The following is a 14,310-nucleotide window of genomic DNA, read 5'->3' on the forward strand; positions in this document are numbered from 1 at the left end:
AATTAAAATGTTTGTAGATGATTCTTAATGCTGGACCCAGGCAGCCGTCTTTATGGAGCCAACGACTTTCCAACGATCCAATATCTGTTGTTTGTGAGTTTTTATTTGTTAGATTTTTGGGAATATTAAATGTCTATTTTGAAATTATTGCACTAGGATCGGGCGCTTTCTTCTTTTTTTCTATAAATATATATATTTATACATATCTATACACACACACCCACACACAAGATGCAAAAAATAAGGCACTCGCGAAACAACATTTTGCTTAGCCTGGGTGCACTAGTCATGATACAGATTTTACCTTTCTCAAGGTCTCTTAAAGGGACTGAAACACTGATGTAAAATAAAACCCATTGAACTTTACTTAATATGCCTGTTGGCGCCTATCTTTATTAGTTGAATGAATATATATATATATATATATATATATATATATATATATATATATATATATATATATATACTAGCTGATATACCCGGCGTTGCCCGGCATTGAATTTTCCCGCTCCCCCTCTGTCTCCGCTCCCCCCTCTCTCTCTCCCCCCATTGCCATCTCTCTCTCTCCATTGCCATCTCTCTCTCTCCATTGCCATCTCTCTCTCTCCATTGCCCTCTGTCTCTCTCCATTGCCCTCTCTCCCCCCCCCTTCCCCTTTCTCCCCCGTTAACAGCAATCGTGGCCCCCTTGCACATGAATGTGGCCCCCCGTGTTAACAGCTGGGTTCCACCCCCCCGTTCACAGCTCCGGCCCTTCCCCCCCCCCCCTCACATGTCCAATTCCCCCTCCCTTCAGAGCTCAGTGGGTGGGTGAGTGACTGGGTGGGTGAGTGACTGGGTGGGTGAGGTGAGTGACTGGGTGAGTGAGTGACTGGGTGAGTGAGTGACTGGGTGAGTGAGTGCCTGAGTGAGTGAGTGCCTGAGTGAGTGAGTGACTGGGTGAGTGAGTGACTGGGTGAGTGAGTGACTGGGTGAGTGAGTGACTGGGTGAGTGAGTGACTGGGTGAGTGAGTGACTGGGTGGGTGGGTGAGTTACTGAGTGGGTGTGTTATCTCTCCCCCCCTGCATCTCTTCTTCCCCCCCCCTGCATGTCTCCCCCCCCCCGCTGCTGTCCCCATACCTGAAGCAGCGGCGGAGGCTGCAGGTAGGAGCCAGGGAAGGGAAAGGGCAGTGAGGCGCGGGTGCTGTGAGGCGGCCGTGACAGCCGCAGCTGTAGGGAGGGGGGAGGACGTCGGCGCGGGGGCTTTGAGGCACGGTGAGCCGGCCGTGGCAGCGGGTGGGGAGGAGGTGAGGCGCTGCTGAGAGAGGGTGAGGCGCTGCTGAGAGAGGGTGAGGCGCTGCTGAGAGAGGGTGAGGCGCTGCTGAGAGAGGGTGGGGTGTGGTGGGGTAGTGGCAGGTGTCGTCGTCGGCGGTGGTGGTTCCCCCTCCCCCGCGCGGAGCTGTGTCAGCGGCGACACTACCCGCTTGCTGCTGCTGCCCGGGGCTCGAGTGAGCCTGGTGGATTCCCTGGGGGGAGCCGGCGGGGAGGTGAGCTGGGTGAAGAGGACAGTGGCCGGGTGCTTGTGCGTGTGGCAGTTGGGTGACGTCATAAAGCCACGCAGGCCAATGAGAGGCGTGCGATCTGATTGGCCAGAGGCTGAGTGACGACCACGGACCAATCAGATTCACCACATCTACAACCCCACAAAATTTCAATTTTATATATTAAGATTCAGCACTCGTCAATCCACAGCTGGATAAAGGCCTCCAAATAATCTTCCAGGTACTGCGGTTGCAAGCCTCTCTTCTCCACGCCTCAACAAATTTCCTAATTTCCTCCTCCTATCTTACTTTTGGTTGTCTTGGTCTTTTGATATCCCTTGCAATCCAGTCGAATATCGTCTTTGTCCAACAATGGTAATTTATTTTTACAATACAGGCATACCCCGCTTTAAGGACACTCACTTTAAGTACACTCGCGAGTAAGTACATATCACCCAATAGTCAAATGCCAGCTCACGCATGCGCCTGTCAGCACGTCCTGAACAGAAAAGTTGAACTCCCTACCTGCACCGAAGCTGTGCACAAGCGGGGAGACTATAGAGCCTGTTACAAATGCGTTATTTACATCAGTTCTGCACATATATGATGATTGCAGTACAGTACATGCCTCGATAAGTGGAAAAAAAGGGAGTTTTTCACTCAAGTACATTTTCGCTTTACATACATGCTCCGGTCCCATTGCGTACGTTAATGCGGGGTATGCCTGTATGTCTTAACCAGTGACATTTTTATTTTTTAACCTTGTAATGATGTCACAGTCTTTTGTTTGCTTCTGAACCCATTTATTATTTTCTCTGTCACTGTCGGTAATACCCAACATAGATGTCTTCATAGTTCTTTGAGTTGTCTGACGCCTATCAATTATCTTTGCATTTACGGTCCAAGTTTCACATCCATACGTGAGCACGGGCAGAATACACTGGTCAAACATTTTCCTCTTAAGACGCAGTGGAAAGTTCCCTTGAAAGATTGTCTTCTTTCTGTACTTCTTTTAAGATTTTAGTTGTAATTCCATCTTCCTGGGAGGGCTTCCCATTCTTCATGGATTTTTGTTATGCCTTTGCTGGGAGGACACATGGTACATGATTGGTGCTCAACCTTATGATAAGTGCCTGGTCTTTAATTGGCACATGTAATGATAGATATATATATATATATCCACACACCTGTTTCAACAAATGTGTCAACTCTTCAAAGATTGAATAGAACTAGAAGAGGTCAAAGACTGTCTATCTTGGTTAGCAAGTATTAATAGATTAAATCAATAGGTGATGTAAGATGGGGTGGAACGCATTTGTAAGAAACAAAACCACCTTGTATGGGAACCTTCCACTGTGCCTCAAAAGTAAAGTGTTTGACCGCTGTAGTCTGCCCGTGCTCACATATGGATGTGAAACTTGGACCCTAAATGCGAAGAAAATTCAGAAGCTTCAGGCAACTCAAAGAGCTGTGGAGAGATGCATGCTGGGTATTACCCAAAGAGACAGGAAAATCAACCAATAGGTTTGAAACCAAACAAAAGCCTGTGACATTACGAAACGAAAATGAAAGAAACGACCATCGTTGGACAAAGATGGGTACTCAACTGGATTAAACAAATATATTGGAACCTACCGCTCACCTAGTAAATCAGTAAGGTAAGTAGAAAGACAAGGTGCATGAGGAAATATACAGACCCTTGTGGAGGGAGGGCCTTCTTGAATACTCAACTGGAATCCAAGGGAAATGAAAAAAAAAGACGATGACTAAAAATTGGATTGTAGGATTAGTGGCGAATTTACGAAAATGCCGACCTTTGGTGCCGCCCTCCCCCTCCTTCTTCAGCATCAAATGATGTTGCAACATCACATGGCGTTGCCATGGCAATGTGATGTCACACTGTGTCACGTTGCCATGGTAAGGCACATTTTCCGCCCCAAAATTTTTGCCCCCCCACTCCCCCAAGGCCAGGGCCTAATGGGAAATCCGCCACTGGGGAGGACACAATCAGAAAATGTGATGGGGGAACGTGGAGAAGAGAGGCTGCAACCGCAATACCTGGAAGGTAAGATGGGAGGCCTTCATCCATTAGTGGGGAGACAAGGGCTGAAGATGATACACACACGCACGCACATATGATACACATACGTGTGTGTGTGTGTGTGTGTGTGTGTATATATATATACACACACACACACACACACACACAATGACAGACAGATAGAAACACAGATACACACATGTATGTATATAAAAAATATGTGTGTGTGTGTGTATATATATATATATATATACACACACACACACACACACACACTATATGTGTGTGTGTGTATACACATAGTACAGTATGTCAGTCCCTTTAGTCCAGCTATCTCCCTCCTTCTATCCCCCAACCACCACCCCCCAACCACCACCACCCCCACTCCCACTCCCACTCCCACTCACCCGGTGCCTCGCCGTCTCTCTCCTGGCGCCGTTACGGAGACCCCCCTCCCCACCCGCTCCTCTCCCCACCCGCTCCTCTCCCCCTGTCACTCACCTCCCCCTGTCACTCACAGCAGTCAGCCCCGTCACTCTAGCGCAGTGACATCTCCTCGAACCAATCAGCTGCGAGATGCTGGGCCGGGGGTGGCCTGCTGCTGACCAATCATCTAGGAAAGGCTGGGCTGACCGGCTACTCAATACCCAATTGGAGCTTTTGTGGGCGGGGTTATAAGGTTTGTTTTGGTTCAGGCTACTGGCTGTCAATGGTTGAGGAGAGCGGAAGTGACGTCACATACGGAAGAGAACTGCCAAATCTACCCCACGTGGGCAGCATGGAGGGGTGAGACTTATACCATGAGCATATGTAATGTTATATATAGGGGCACACGCGTGTTGAGGAGGGGGTATCTATTGAACGTTGCTTACGAATAATAATATATAAATATATGTATAAATTAGTACTAATAATAATAAACTTAGTGTGTGATAGAGGCAGAGTGAGCATATGTCATGAGAAAAACACAATTTGCTAGGACAGCAGCGCCAAATATTCAGCCACTTTTTTAAATGACAAATGAGGTTTGTAATCTTATTGGTACCTTATTTTATGTGAAGTGAAATAATAAAAAGAGTGCGGTGCACCGTGCACATTTTCATGTCGCATCAAACTGAAATGAAACCGTTCAGCGGCAGACAGAATAGAGAAAAGCAGATGTCCTAAAGTGTAGTTATGGGACAAATGAATCAGAATTTTTGCTGGCAGATGATTATGTAAAATAAAACATCTTCGCTTGCATTTTACGTTCTGTTGTGTACTTCTTCTTTAGCATTCTATTCTGTCACACTGTTTAGCACGGTGACAATGTAATTGTCTGTTGTTTCCTGAGTGTCCACACATGATCTGGATTATAACTATATGCATGTGGGCAGTAAAATTTCGGGATTAAGGTGTGAATCTAAAACTGTCACGTTACACATTCTCCCTCCTCAGGTCCGCAGCAGTGCAGAGCTGCTCACTGTTTGAACTGGGTTTGGGATCCTCACTGCTGTCTGGGCTTTCACAAATGAGCAGCAACATGCAGGACGAGTACACCGACGCAACCAGCTCCCAACATTCAGGTGAAAATGAACCCATTGACCAGTTTATTGGTAATGAGGTACTCGCAGCAAGGGGGCTGCAGGTAACATGGGACTACATATTGGCACGGCACACTCATTGTCCAGCCCATAGTTTCCACTAAACAGGCAGTCATTTACAGGCAATGTGGGTTTTAGTTATTCTTTCCTGGCATAACCAGGTATACTAATTACACAGCATGTCTAATAATACAGGGAGCTCATTTTTACTAATAGAATAATATGTTATTCTTGCATAGCACTGCCAATGTACACAGAGCTTTTACATAGCATTTGCATGCACAGTGAATCCCTGCCTCATAGAGCTTACAATCTAATTTTGGTGCCTGAAGCATAGCGAGATAAAGTGACTTGGCTAAGGTCACAAGGAGCTGACACTGGGATTCAAACTGGGCTCACCTTCTTCAAAGGCTGTGACATTACCACTGAGGTTCTCCTTCAGCCGTAACGTGGAATTCTCACTCTGTATGCTAGGAATCCCAGTTGGAGAGAGTAGAGGTGTTGGTGTTGCCCTCGAGGTTTCAGACCGCATGAGCTGCTCTGCCTGCCAGTGTACATTTGACAGCAGAGAGGAGCAGGTGAGGTGGAAAAGGCATGGTCTAATGTAGGGGTGCGCAAACTGGGGGCGGGAGATTTTTTTTTGGGGGGGGCGGGCGGTTGCAGAGGCCCTGCGCTCTTCCCGCAGGCATTTAATAAATGCCGGAGGATTGCGTGAGGCCCCTGCAACACGCCACTTACCGGGATTCAGCCTGCTGTGTGATGCGTCGCCATGGCAACGCGTGTGACGTCACATGGCCCCGCGGCGTCATTTGACGCGGATACAAGGAATGGGGGCGCGAGAGCTGGGGAAGGAAAGACAGGGGGGTGCAGTTTCAAATGTTTGCGCTCCCCTGGTCTAATGTAGGGGTGCTCAACTTCAGTCCTTAAGACCAGGGCCGGCTTGATGGCGGTGTCATCGCACCGAGCCCTACGCTCTTCTCCATAACAGTTTAAACTGATTGCAGGGGCTTGTGTTAGTATCTCTTACCTTCCATCCGACAGAAAAGCCGGACATTAGTAGGTTACAATAGTCAAAACGGGAGAGAATGAGGGCCTGCGTTAAGTTTTAGCAGTAGAACAACAGAGGAAAGGGCGTATCTTTGGTATTCGCCAGGGATGTTCAACTCCAGTCCTCAAGCCCCCCAAACAGGTCAGGTTTTCAGGATATCCCTGCTTCAGTACAGGTGGCTCAATTGGTAGCTCAGTCTTTGACTGAGCCTCTGATTGAGCCACCTGTGCTGAAGCAGTCTTTGACTGAGCCTCTGATTGAGCCACCTGTGCTGAAGCAGGGATATCCTTAACACCCGACATTTTGGGGGGGAGTTTGAGGACTGGAGTGTAGCCCCACGGGTCTAATGAAGGCTTTGGGAATTACGGGGATGGGCAGACAATGTTTTTTAAAGGTGGCATTGAGGAGGTAAGTGCAGTAGGCACCCTTCCCTGTCCTCTTGTTGAACCTGAGCCTCTGCCACCATTGTTGCAGAAGGAGCACTACACCTTGGACTGGCATCGTTTTAACCTGCGACGCAGGATCCAGGGAGCGGCTTCACTCAGCGCTGACGAGTTCCAGGACAGGACGCGTGCAGGTGATGCAGGAAATTGAATAAAGGGGGTGTGGAAAAGGGAACTTTTACAAGACATTGGGTGAGACATTTAAACCAGAATGGATGTCGGGAAAATAAATAGCGGACATTACATGGTGTGTGGTTGTTGGGACGGAGCATGAACTACATAAACCAGGGCCCATTATCCTCTTCCACTCTTCTCCCTTCCCCACTGACCCATATCTCTCTCCTCTCTCTTTCATCTGAAATACTTTCTCATTCTTCATTTCCTACACTCTTCTCACACAGTGCTTCCGCTTGTCTCCCTCAGGGGATGTTTCCAGTATCTCTGGCTCAGACTCAGAGAGTTCTGATGATGGGGAATTGGACACTTCCCCAGAGCCCAGTGCGGATTCAACAACCAACTGTGTGCCTGGTTTATCCAGCCGCTCACAGAGAGTCCTGTTCAGAAACAGCCAGGGGCAGCTCCTGTCTCTGTACCGCTGTGTGCTGGGAGAATCTAAGGTGAGTACTAGTTACAGGTCGCCTTGTCATTTCTTGTGTGTACAGTGGTATGTGTTGCATGGTATTCAGAGGAAGGTACATTTTCTATGTCCATGGTATACTGACTGTTAAGATATGTAACACTGTATGTAGCAGAACATAAATCATCTGCTTAAGTTTTGGGGTACTAATGCCCAGATCCCAGTCAAGTGAATGGAAGTAAAGGTGTGCTTAAACGTAGCACCCTATTGTGGAACCGGGCCTAACTGAGGTACAGTAATGCATCCTATAGATTCCTATAAATACACTAGGCCGTCTCCCCAGTGGGATAGGCCCTATCCAGATCAGGGGTGCGCAAACTGGGAGGCGTGAGATTTGTCTGGGGGGGGCGCGGCCGGTTGCAGAGGCCCCGCGTTCTTCCTCAAGGCATTAAAATGAAATGCCGGGGGATCGCGCGAGGCCTCTACAACCTCTACAACCTCTACAACCTCTACAACCTCTACAACCTCTACAACCTCTACAACCTCTACAACCTCTACAACCTCTACAACCTCTACAACCTCTACAACCTCTACAACCTCTACAACCTCTACAACCTCTACAACCTCTACAACCTCTACAACCTCTACAACCTCTACAACCTCTACAACCTCTACAACCTCTACAACCTCTACAACCTCTACAACCTCAACTTACCGAGATTCAACAGGCGCCTGGACGCATCTCCATGGCAACTGACACCGCGGCGTGATGTCTCACGCACTTTGCCATTGATGCTGCGGGTCACGAGATGTCACATGACCCCGCGCATCATTTGCCCCACTAAGCGAAGAGGGTGGGGGGGGGGCGAGCACCGGAGGACACCAGGTAGGGGGGCGCAGGAGCAAAAGATTGCGCACCCCTGTTTTAGATGAAAATGCATTGATCTCTGTGGATCTCATCACGTTGTTATTTTATTGAGCCATCTTCAGTGAGTGAGAAACCAGTCCAATCTTCCCAAAACCCCAATTCTGTTTTTGTTTCTCCTCCGTTCAGCCGTTCTTTCTTAGGCCTCGTCCAGGGTTGCTGCTTGCTGGCGGAGGCGCGCTTCCGCTCGACACTGAGCCCCTCAGCCGCAATTAGAGCGGCTTTAGTAGGGGCTCGCCTACGCTTCCGCAAGCGCGCGGAAGCGTAGGTCAAAACAGATTTTTACATTTCGGCGCTCGCCGGAGTGCATGGCCGGTCACGTGAGCGGTTCGCCCAATGAGGGCGAACCAGCTTCGTGACGTCACTGGCCCGCCCCCGACACGCCCCCTGACGGCGCGCTGTCTAAGGCCAGGGAAAGCGCCCGCTTTCCCTGAGCCTCAGCACGCCAGCGGGGAGCTTGGCCGAGGCCGGCGGCATCTTGCCTGCCTGCTCTCTAACATACACTGGGCGATATTTACTGAGCACTGCTACGTCATGAGACACACCCAGGCGAATGAGAATACGAAAAGGCCATATATGTAAATACATCCGAGATATTTAAGGTGCTAGTCTTCATCGGTAGGCCACCAAATAAATCCAGGAAGAAGGAACGGTCCGTAGGTTGCGAGGGACACCGCACACCAAGAGGATTTACCTTCCGGTCTGTAGGTTTCTTCACACAGGATAACAGAGTCCTTTCTGAGTTCAAATCACCATTTTTACGTCTCGGGAACATGCAAGCAATCCGTTTCCGGCTGTATGTAGGCGCTGTAGGCGCTGTAAGTTACCTGAAGGCCGCGTGCCTGCGCACAGCCTGAAACGTATTTTTTTTTTTTTGGATGTTCCTGAGAAGTAATAAAATGGTGATTTCAACTTAGAATTGACTTTGTTTATCCTGTGTGAAGGAACCGACCGACCCGTATGTCCTCGCGGGGCGTGCCGAGACCCCTGCGGGGCGTGCCCAGACCCTCGCGGGGCGTGCCCAGACCCCCGCGTGACAGTTTCCAGCACTGCATATGGCCTCCTGCGGCCCATTCAAAGGAATGAGCGTTTTTTAACCAGGAGATGGTCTTATGGAGTAACACGATTTTAGTAAATATTGCCCTTTTCAGCCTATTTACTGGAATAGGCGGAAATGTGTCTTGCAGCTTCCAAAGGGATTTAGGCCGTGGATTAAACTGCCGGTGTGCGCGCGACCGCGTGACATTGCGCGCGACCGCGTGACATTGCGCGCACGCGAAACCTGCGCGGGAGGCGTGGCCATGATGTCGCCCTCATTGTCTGAACCGCGGGGGTCTCGCGGCAAGAACGTCTTTTTAAAAATCGCGGTCTTGGATACACGCACTGTACGCGCGATCATTTGACAACATGAATGGCCGCTGCGCCACCACTATAATCGCGGCCCTAGGTTGCGATTATATTAGACACGACGGTCCGTGCGATTTCGCACGCTGCAAGAACAAAGTGCAGCTGCCGATTGGGGCCGGCCATATGCAGAGCATAAAAATCATTGATTTTTTTTTGTGCGGCGGCTGTGTCACGTGAGCGGTTCATTCAATGAGGGCGAACCAGCCTGGTGACGTGTCCGCCACGCCTCCCCAATCACTGGTTGCTCTGTTCGGCCACCGCTCGGTTCGACGTGCTGCACTATAATCTCCGCCTTATGAAGTAGCACTAGTAAATGAGGCCTATATAGCTTCATATTGCCTAGCTTGTGTTGCCCTGTGCCCATGTAAGTAAGGAAGTGTTGGTAATGTACATCGCAGCATCTCTCTCCCTCTGTACATCCCTCCCCACATGGTTCTCCACTGCTGGTATAATATAGCGCTGCTAGTTTTACGCAGCGCTTTAGAGACATTTTGCAGTCCCTGCCCCGTGGAGCTTACAATCTATGTTTTTGGTGCCTGAGGCACAGGGAGATAAAGTGACTTGTCCAAGGTCACAAGGAGCCGACACCGGGAATTGAACCAGGTTTCCCTGCTTCACACTCGGTGCCAGTCAGTGTCTTTACTCACTGAGCCGCCCCTTCTCCATATAACCTCTCATGTTCCAGGACAGCGATTTGAAGCCGGAGCAGCTGTGGAGCTGTGTACGGAGCATGCAGGAGCAACCCGTCCTAGTGATTCTCATGGCAGGTGGGGGGCACTTTGCGGGGGCCGTTTACAGAGGGTAAGAAAAAGCAACCCCCCCCCCCCCTACCTATCTGTCCTACTCCTCTCATTCACGGCTCCCGAACGCCCTTGTTCATTGTTCTCTCTATATTTCTCTTACATCTGCTCGCAATGCCAGAAACGAGGTGTTGAAGCACAAGACCTTCCATCGTTACACGGTACGAGCCAAGAGGGGGACTTCCCAGGCCGTGCATGATGCTCAGAACCGCAGTCACATGGCCAAATCCGCCGGGGCCGCCCTGCGCAGATATAACCAGGCTGCCATGATCACGGTGAGGACGATAGTGGAGCGTTGTTGTACTCGTCCAGGTGCTGAAGACGTATCGTTTTCTTGTAGGTTGTGATGCATTTGAATGAACCGCCATGTGCGCTAGTCATAGGTGAAAATCTAGTGCAGGGGTGGCCAACTTCAGGTCCTCAAGGGCTACCAACGGGTCCGGTTTTCAAGATCTCCATGCTTCAGCACAGGTGGTGCAGTCGAAGATTGAGCCTCTGATTGAGCCACCTGTGCTGAAGCAGGGATATCCTGAAACCCTGACCTGTTGGTGGCCCTTGAGGACGGGAGTTGGCCACTCCTGAGTTAGAGTATTGTTGTGCTGGTCGGTGTCGGAGGATCTCTTTTCTGTATGTACCTTATTCCTCACATAGGATATCAATCAGCTGCTGCAGAGCTGGTCCGAGCACGTGGCTGAGGCCCGGAGCATCTTCCTGCGGGCTCCCCGCTCTGATAGGACCCTATTCCTGGGACGCAACTCCCCCATACCCCTGAAGGACCCCCGTGTCTACAGCATCCCCTTCATTACACGCCGAGCCACTTTCAGAGAGGTGCAGCGTGTGCATACCCAGCTCTTCACACTGCAGGTGTATGGTGAGGTCTGGGGGCGTGTGCTCTCGCACGCTCTTTTTCTATCGCTTTCTCTTTCTCTCACGTGCTCTCTCTCTTTCTCTCGCTTGCTCTCTTTCTCTTTTTCTCTCGCTCGCGCGCTCCTTCTCTTGCGCGCTCTTTCTCTCTCTTGCTCTTTTTCTCTTTCTTGCTCTTTTTCTCTTTCTCTTTTTATTTCTCGCGCGCTCTCTTTTTCGCGCGCTCTCTAGCTCTCTCTTTTTCTCTCACTCGCTCTTACTTAACAAACGATTTAGAAAAACTCTTCTGATTTCATAGAAAAAGACGTGCCGCTGTCACTGGTCACAGGGAAACGAGCGAGACCTGTCAGGCAGAGAAGACCTGTCCAGAGAGAGACTCGTGATGAGACAGCAGGTAACTGCATTGTACACATGTAATACACATACATACTGTGCTCCCGTCAGAAAGCTCATAGTCTCTGCTCTGATACTTTGTGTCTCAGATCCCCCTGATTTATCTGAAGACGAGGAGCCCGTGGCAGAGGAACTGATCGTAGAAGAGCTGACACTCAGCACATTGGATCTTCGGGAGTTTGAGATACAGCCAAAAAGGAAGAAGAAAAAGAAGAGGAGAGAGGGGAAAGTAATCGGATCAGGTAAACCAGCGGCACAGAACATCGCTGTGTGCGGCGCGCTGCTTCATTAAACCATACGCACCATGTCGCTGCCGGCCTCTGCTTCCTGAACACGTCTCTGCCGCCAGAGTACCGCACCATTCAGCCCCTGGTGGGTCACCATAGAGCAGGGGTGGCCAACTCCAGTTCTCAAGGGCTCCCAACCGGTCAGGTTTTAAGGCTATCCTTGCTTCAGCACAAGTGGTGCAGTCTTCGACTTAGTCTCTGATTGAGCCACCTGTGCTGAAGCAGGGATAGCCTTAAAACCTGACCTGTTGGTGGCCCTTGCGGACTGGAGTTGGCCGCCCCTGCCGTAGAACATCACTCCTTTTATTATGTCCCATTCTGCCAGAGCCTTGCAGAGCGTTCTTCCTCCCCTTTCAGAGATCTGCAGAACATCGCATTATCCCTCTTTCTTTGCGGTTGGGGAAGGGTACGCGGGTTAGAACTGATTCCATCAAGCGCAGGCAAAGAGAGACCTTCTGTGTCCTTAGAATCCGTTCACGGGGGTCGGGTTATATCTGAAGTGAGCCCTAACCAGGAGCTTCTTTCGGAGGACCCTAAAAGCCGGCTCAGTGAGGACCCAGCAAAGGAGATTGAGCCGACGGTGGTCTCAGGAGAGCACACAGGGCCTGTGCTGGAAGGTGAGAGCTTGCCTTGTCCCTCAGCTGTCTGACTTCCATTGGGAGTCTCTTATCCTCCCTCCCTTTGTAATATTGGACCAGACGTCCTTATACTCCTAATGTAGTACTCTTCCTATGCTGTGTATCCCATCTCTAGCACCTTCATCTCTCCTGTACAGATATCCCATTATTGGCATATTAAAGGCTTCTCAGGACCTGCGGGTGGTGCTTCTTAACCCTTTCACTGATACGATGCATCACCATTCCCTCAAGCAGCGAAAGGGTTAAGACTTTCTCTGGAGGATGTAGACACTGTTTGACTAATTCAAACATTGTGTTACCTATATTAAATAGACCTATTGACTTTTTTGTTGGTTGCAATAAATTCTAAATGAATGAATGATGTGCAAGAAATGCATGGGCAGCCATAAATGGCGTATCTGGAGAGACGTCTGCGATGGGTTAATCGGCATCATACTGGTTGTATAGGTCAGCATAACCTGCATATAACCATATGACCAGCAGAGGGCGCAGTAGTGACTTGGATAGATCGGTTGATGTACTGTATGCAGTAACGTATAGTGAGTTGTGCTGCATTACACACCTTGTAGGGGATGAGCTGTGCCGGCTCCGAAATACGCTGTTCACCTGCTGTAAGACGGGGGATTCAGAGACCGCCAAACGGATCCTCCGGGATCTTCTCCCCAGAGCTGCCCCACCGCCTCCTTCCGCAGACCCTCCGGCCACCGTGGAGGTCGGCAACCTGGATAGGCTGGTGAACGAACGCCTTCCCGTGGAGGAGCGCACCATGCTACACGTGGCAGCATCTGCAGGCCACGGGGAGGTGGCTTGTCTGTTAATGGACGCTGGCTGGGATCCTGCCTTCAGGTAGTACCCCCTTGCACGCACATGTATTGTATGTCTTTATTTATATAGCGCCATCAATTAATACATAGCGCTTCACAGCAGTAATACACGGGACAATCACATAAACAACAAATAACAGGTCATGGGAAGAAGTGCTTCAGACATAAAAGTAACATTTAGGAAAAGGAGTCCCTGCTCCCAAGAGCTTACAATCTAACTGGTAGGTAGGAAGAACGTACAGAGTAGGAGGGACTAACCTGGCTCGGAGGGTTGGAGATGATCTGCTTTGACTGCACAAAGACGGGATTGGCTTACCCTGAACACGGAGGAGGTGGGGTTTGATGAAAAGGGCATTCTTCTTTCTCTACGTAGTATCTAAGCCTATTGCTTTGTCCCCAGGGACTCCGAAACACAGACTCCATACTCCCTGTCGGCTGACAAACTTACCAGGAACTGGTTCCGCAAATATCGGGCGGATAATCCTGAGAGATATAACTACATCAAATCCCAGGTGTGCAAGGCAGACAGCAGCTCTCGTTGTGTGTGTCTCTCTCTCTTGTCTCCCTGTGTTTCCCTCCATCTCCTCACTCCTCCCCCTCTCACTTTCCCTGGTCTCAGATACCAGAGCCGGTGTCCGCAGAGGCCGAGATTCGGAAAAACGAAAAGAAACGAGCTCAGAAGGCTCAGCGGAAACTGAGGGAGAAGGAGGAGAAGGCAGAGAGGATACGGAGAGAAGAGGAGGAGGCTGTGAAGGAAAGGTTTGCAGCTCTGAGTGACCGTGAGAAGGTGAGGAATCTATACTGCTACTCCCAGCCAGGAGTTCCAGGGACCCACAACCAGTTCTGAATCACTCCAAACGAGCACCAGATATTTCAGAACCGACTGCTCTGTGTAACATGGAGTGCAGGAGACTGGGGCGCTTGGCTTATATCAGAGGTGCTCAACTCCAGTCCTCAAGC

At 50.0% G+C, this 14,310-nt stretch overlaps 2 protein-coding genes across 8 annotated transcripts in view; one reads left to right on the forward strand and one right to left on the reverse strand.

Moving 5' to 3' along the window:
- Positions 1–4,185, reverse strand: part of ATG9A (autophagy related 9A) — a 45,933-nt gene extending 41,748 nt beyond the window's left edge. For 4 of the 6 annotated variants that reach the window (XM_075609579.1, XM_075609578.1, XM_075609577.1 and 1 more), the window contains exon 1: positions 3,969–4,058. The gene's annotated coding sequence lies outside the window, so the exon portion shown is untranslated. The other 2 variants (XM_075609575.1, XM_075609576.1) reach the window with 2 other exon arrangements.
- Positions 4,186–4,234: 49 nt separating this feature from the next.
- ANKZF1 (ankyrin repeat and zinc finger peptidyl tRNA hydrolase 1) overlaps positions 4,235–14,310 on the forward strand; it is an 11,970-nt gene continuing 1,894 nt past the window's right edge. For both annotated transcript variants that reach the window (XM_075609581.1, XM_075609580.1), the window contains exons 1-14: positions 4,235–4,347; positions 4,999–5,126; positions 5,619–5,722; positions 6,667–6,769; positions 7,059–7,252; positions 10,230–10,345; positions 10,466–10,619; positions 10,996–11,215; positions 11,507–11,602; positions 11,691–11,843; positions 12,356–12,505; positions 13,096–13,372; positions 13,751–13,862; positions 13,970–14,137. In XM_075609581.1, the coding sequence (XP_075465696.1) occupies positions 4,271–4,347; positions 4,999–5,126; positions 5,619–5,722; positions 6,667–6,769; positions 7,059–7,252; positions 10,230–10,345; positions 10,466–10,619; positions 10,996–11,215; positions 11,507–11,602; positions 11,691–11,843; positions 12,356–12,505; positions 13,096–13,372; positions 13,751–13,862; positions 13,970–14,137 (2,052 nt within the window). In that variant the 5' untranslated portion in view covers positions 4,235–4,270. The remainder of the gene's footprint in view (positions 4,348–4,998; positions 5,127–5,618; positions 5,723–6,666; positions 6,770–7,058; positions 7,253–10,229; positions 10,346–10,465; positions 10,620–10,995; positions 11,216–11,506; positions 11,603–11,690; positions 11,844–12,355; positions 12,506–13,095; positions 13,373–13,750; positions 13,863–13,969; positions 14,138–14,310) is intronic.

This window comes from Ascaphus truei, chromosome 7 (genome assembly GCF_040206685.1).
Source record: "Ascaphus truei isolate aAscTru1 chromosome 7, aAscTru1.hap1, whole genome shotgun sequence".
In the NCBI taxonomy this organism is placed as follows: Eukaryota; Metazoa; Chordata; class Amphibia; order Anura; family Ascaphidae; genus Ascaphus; species Ascaphus truei.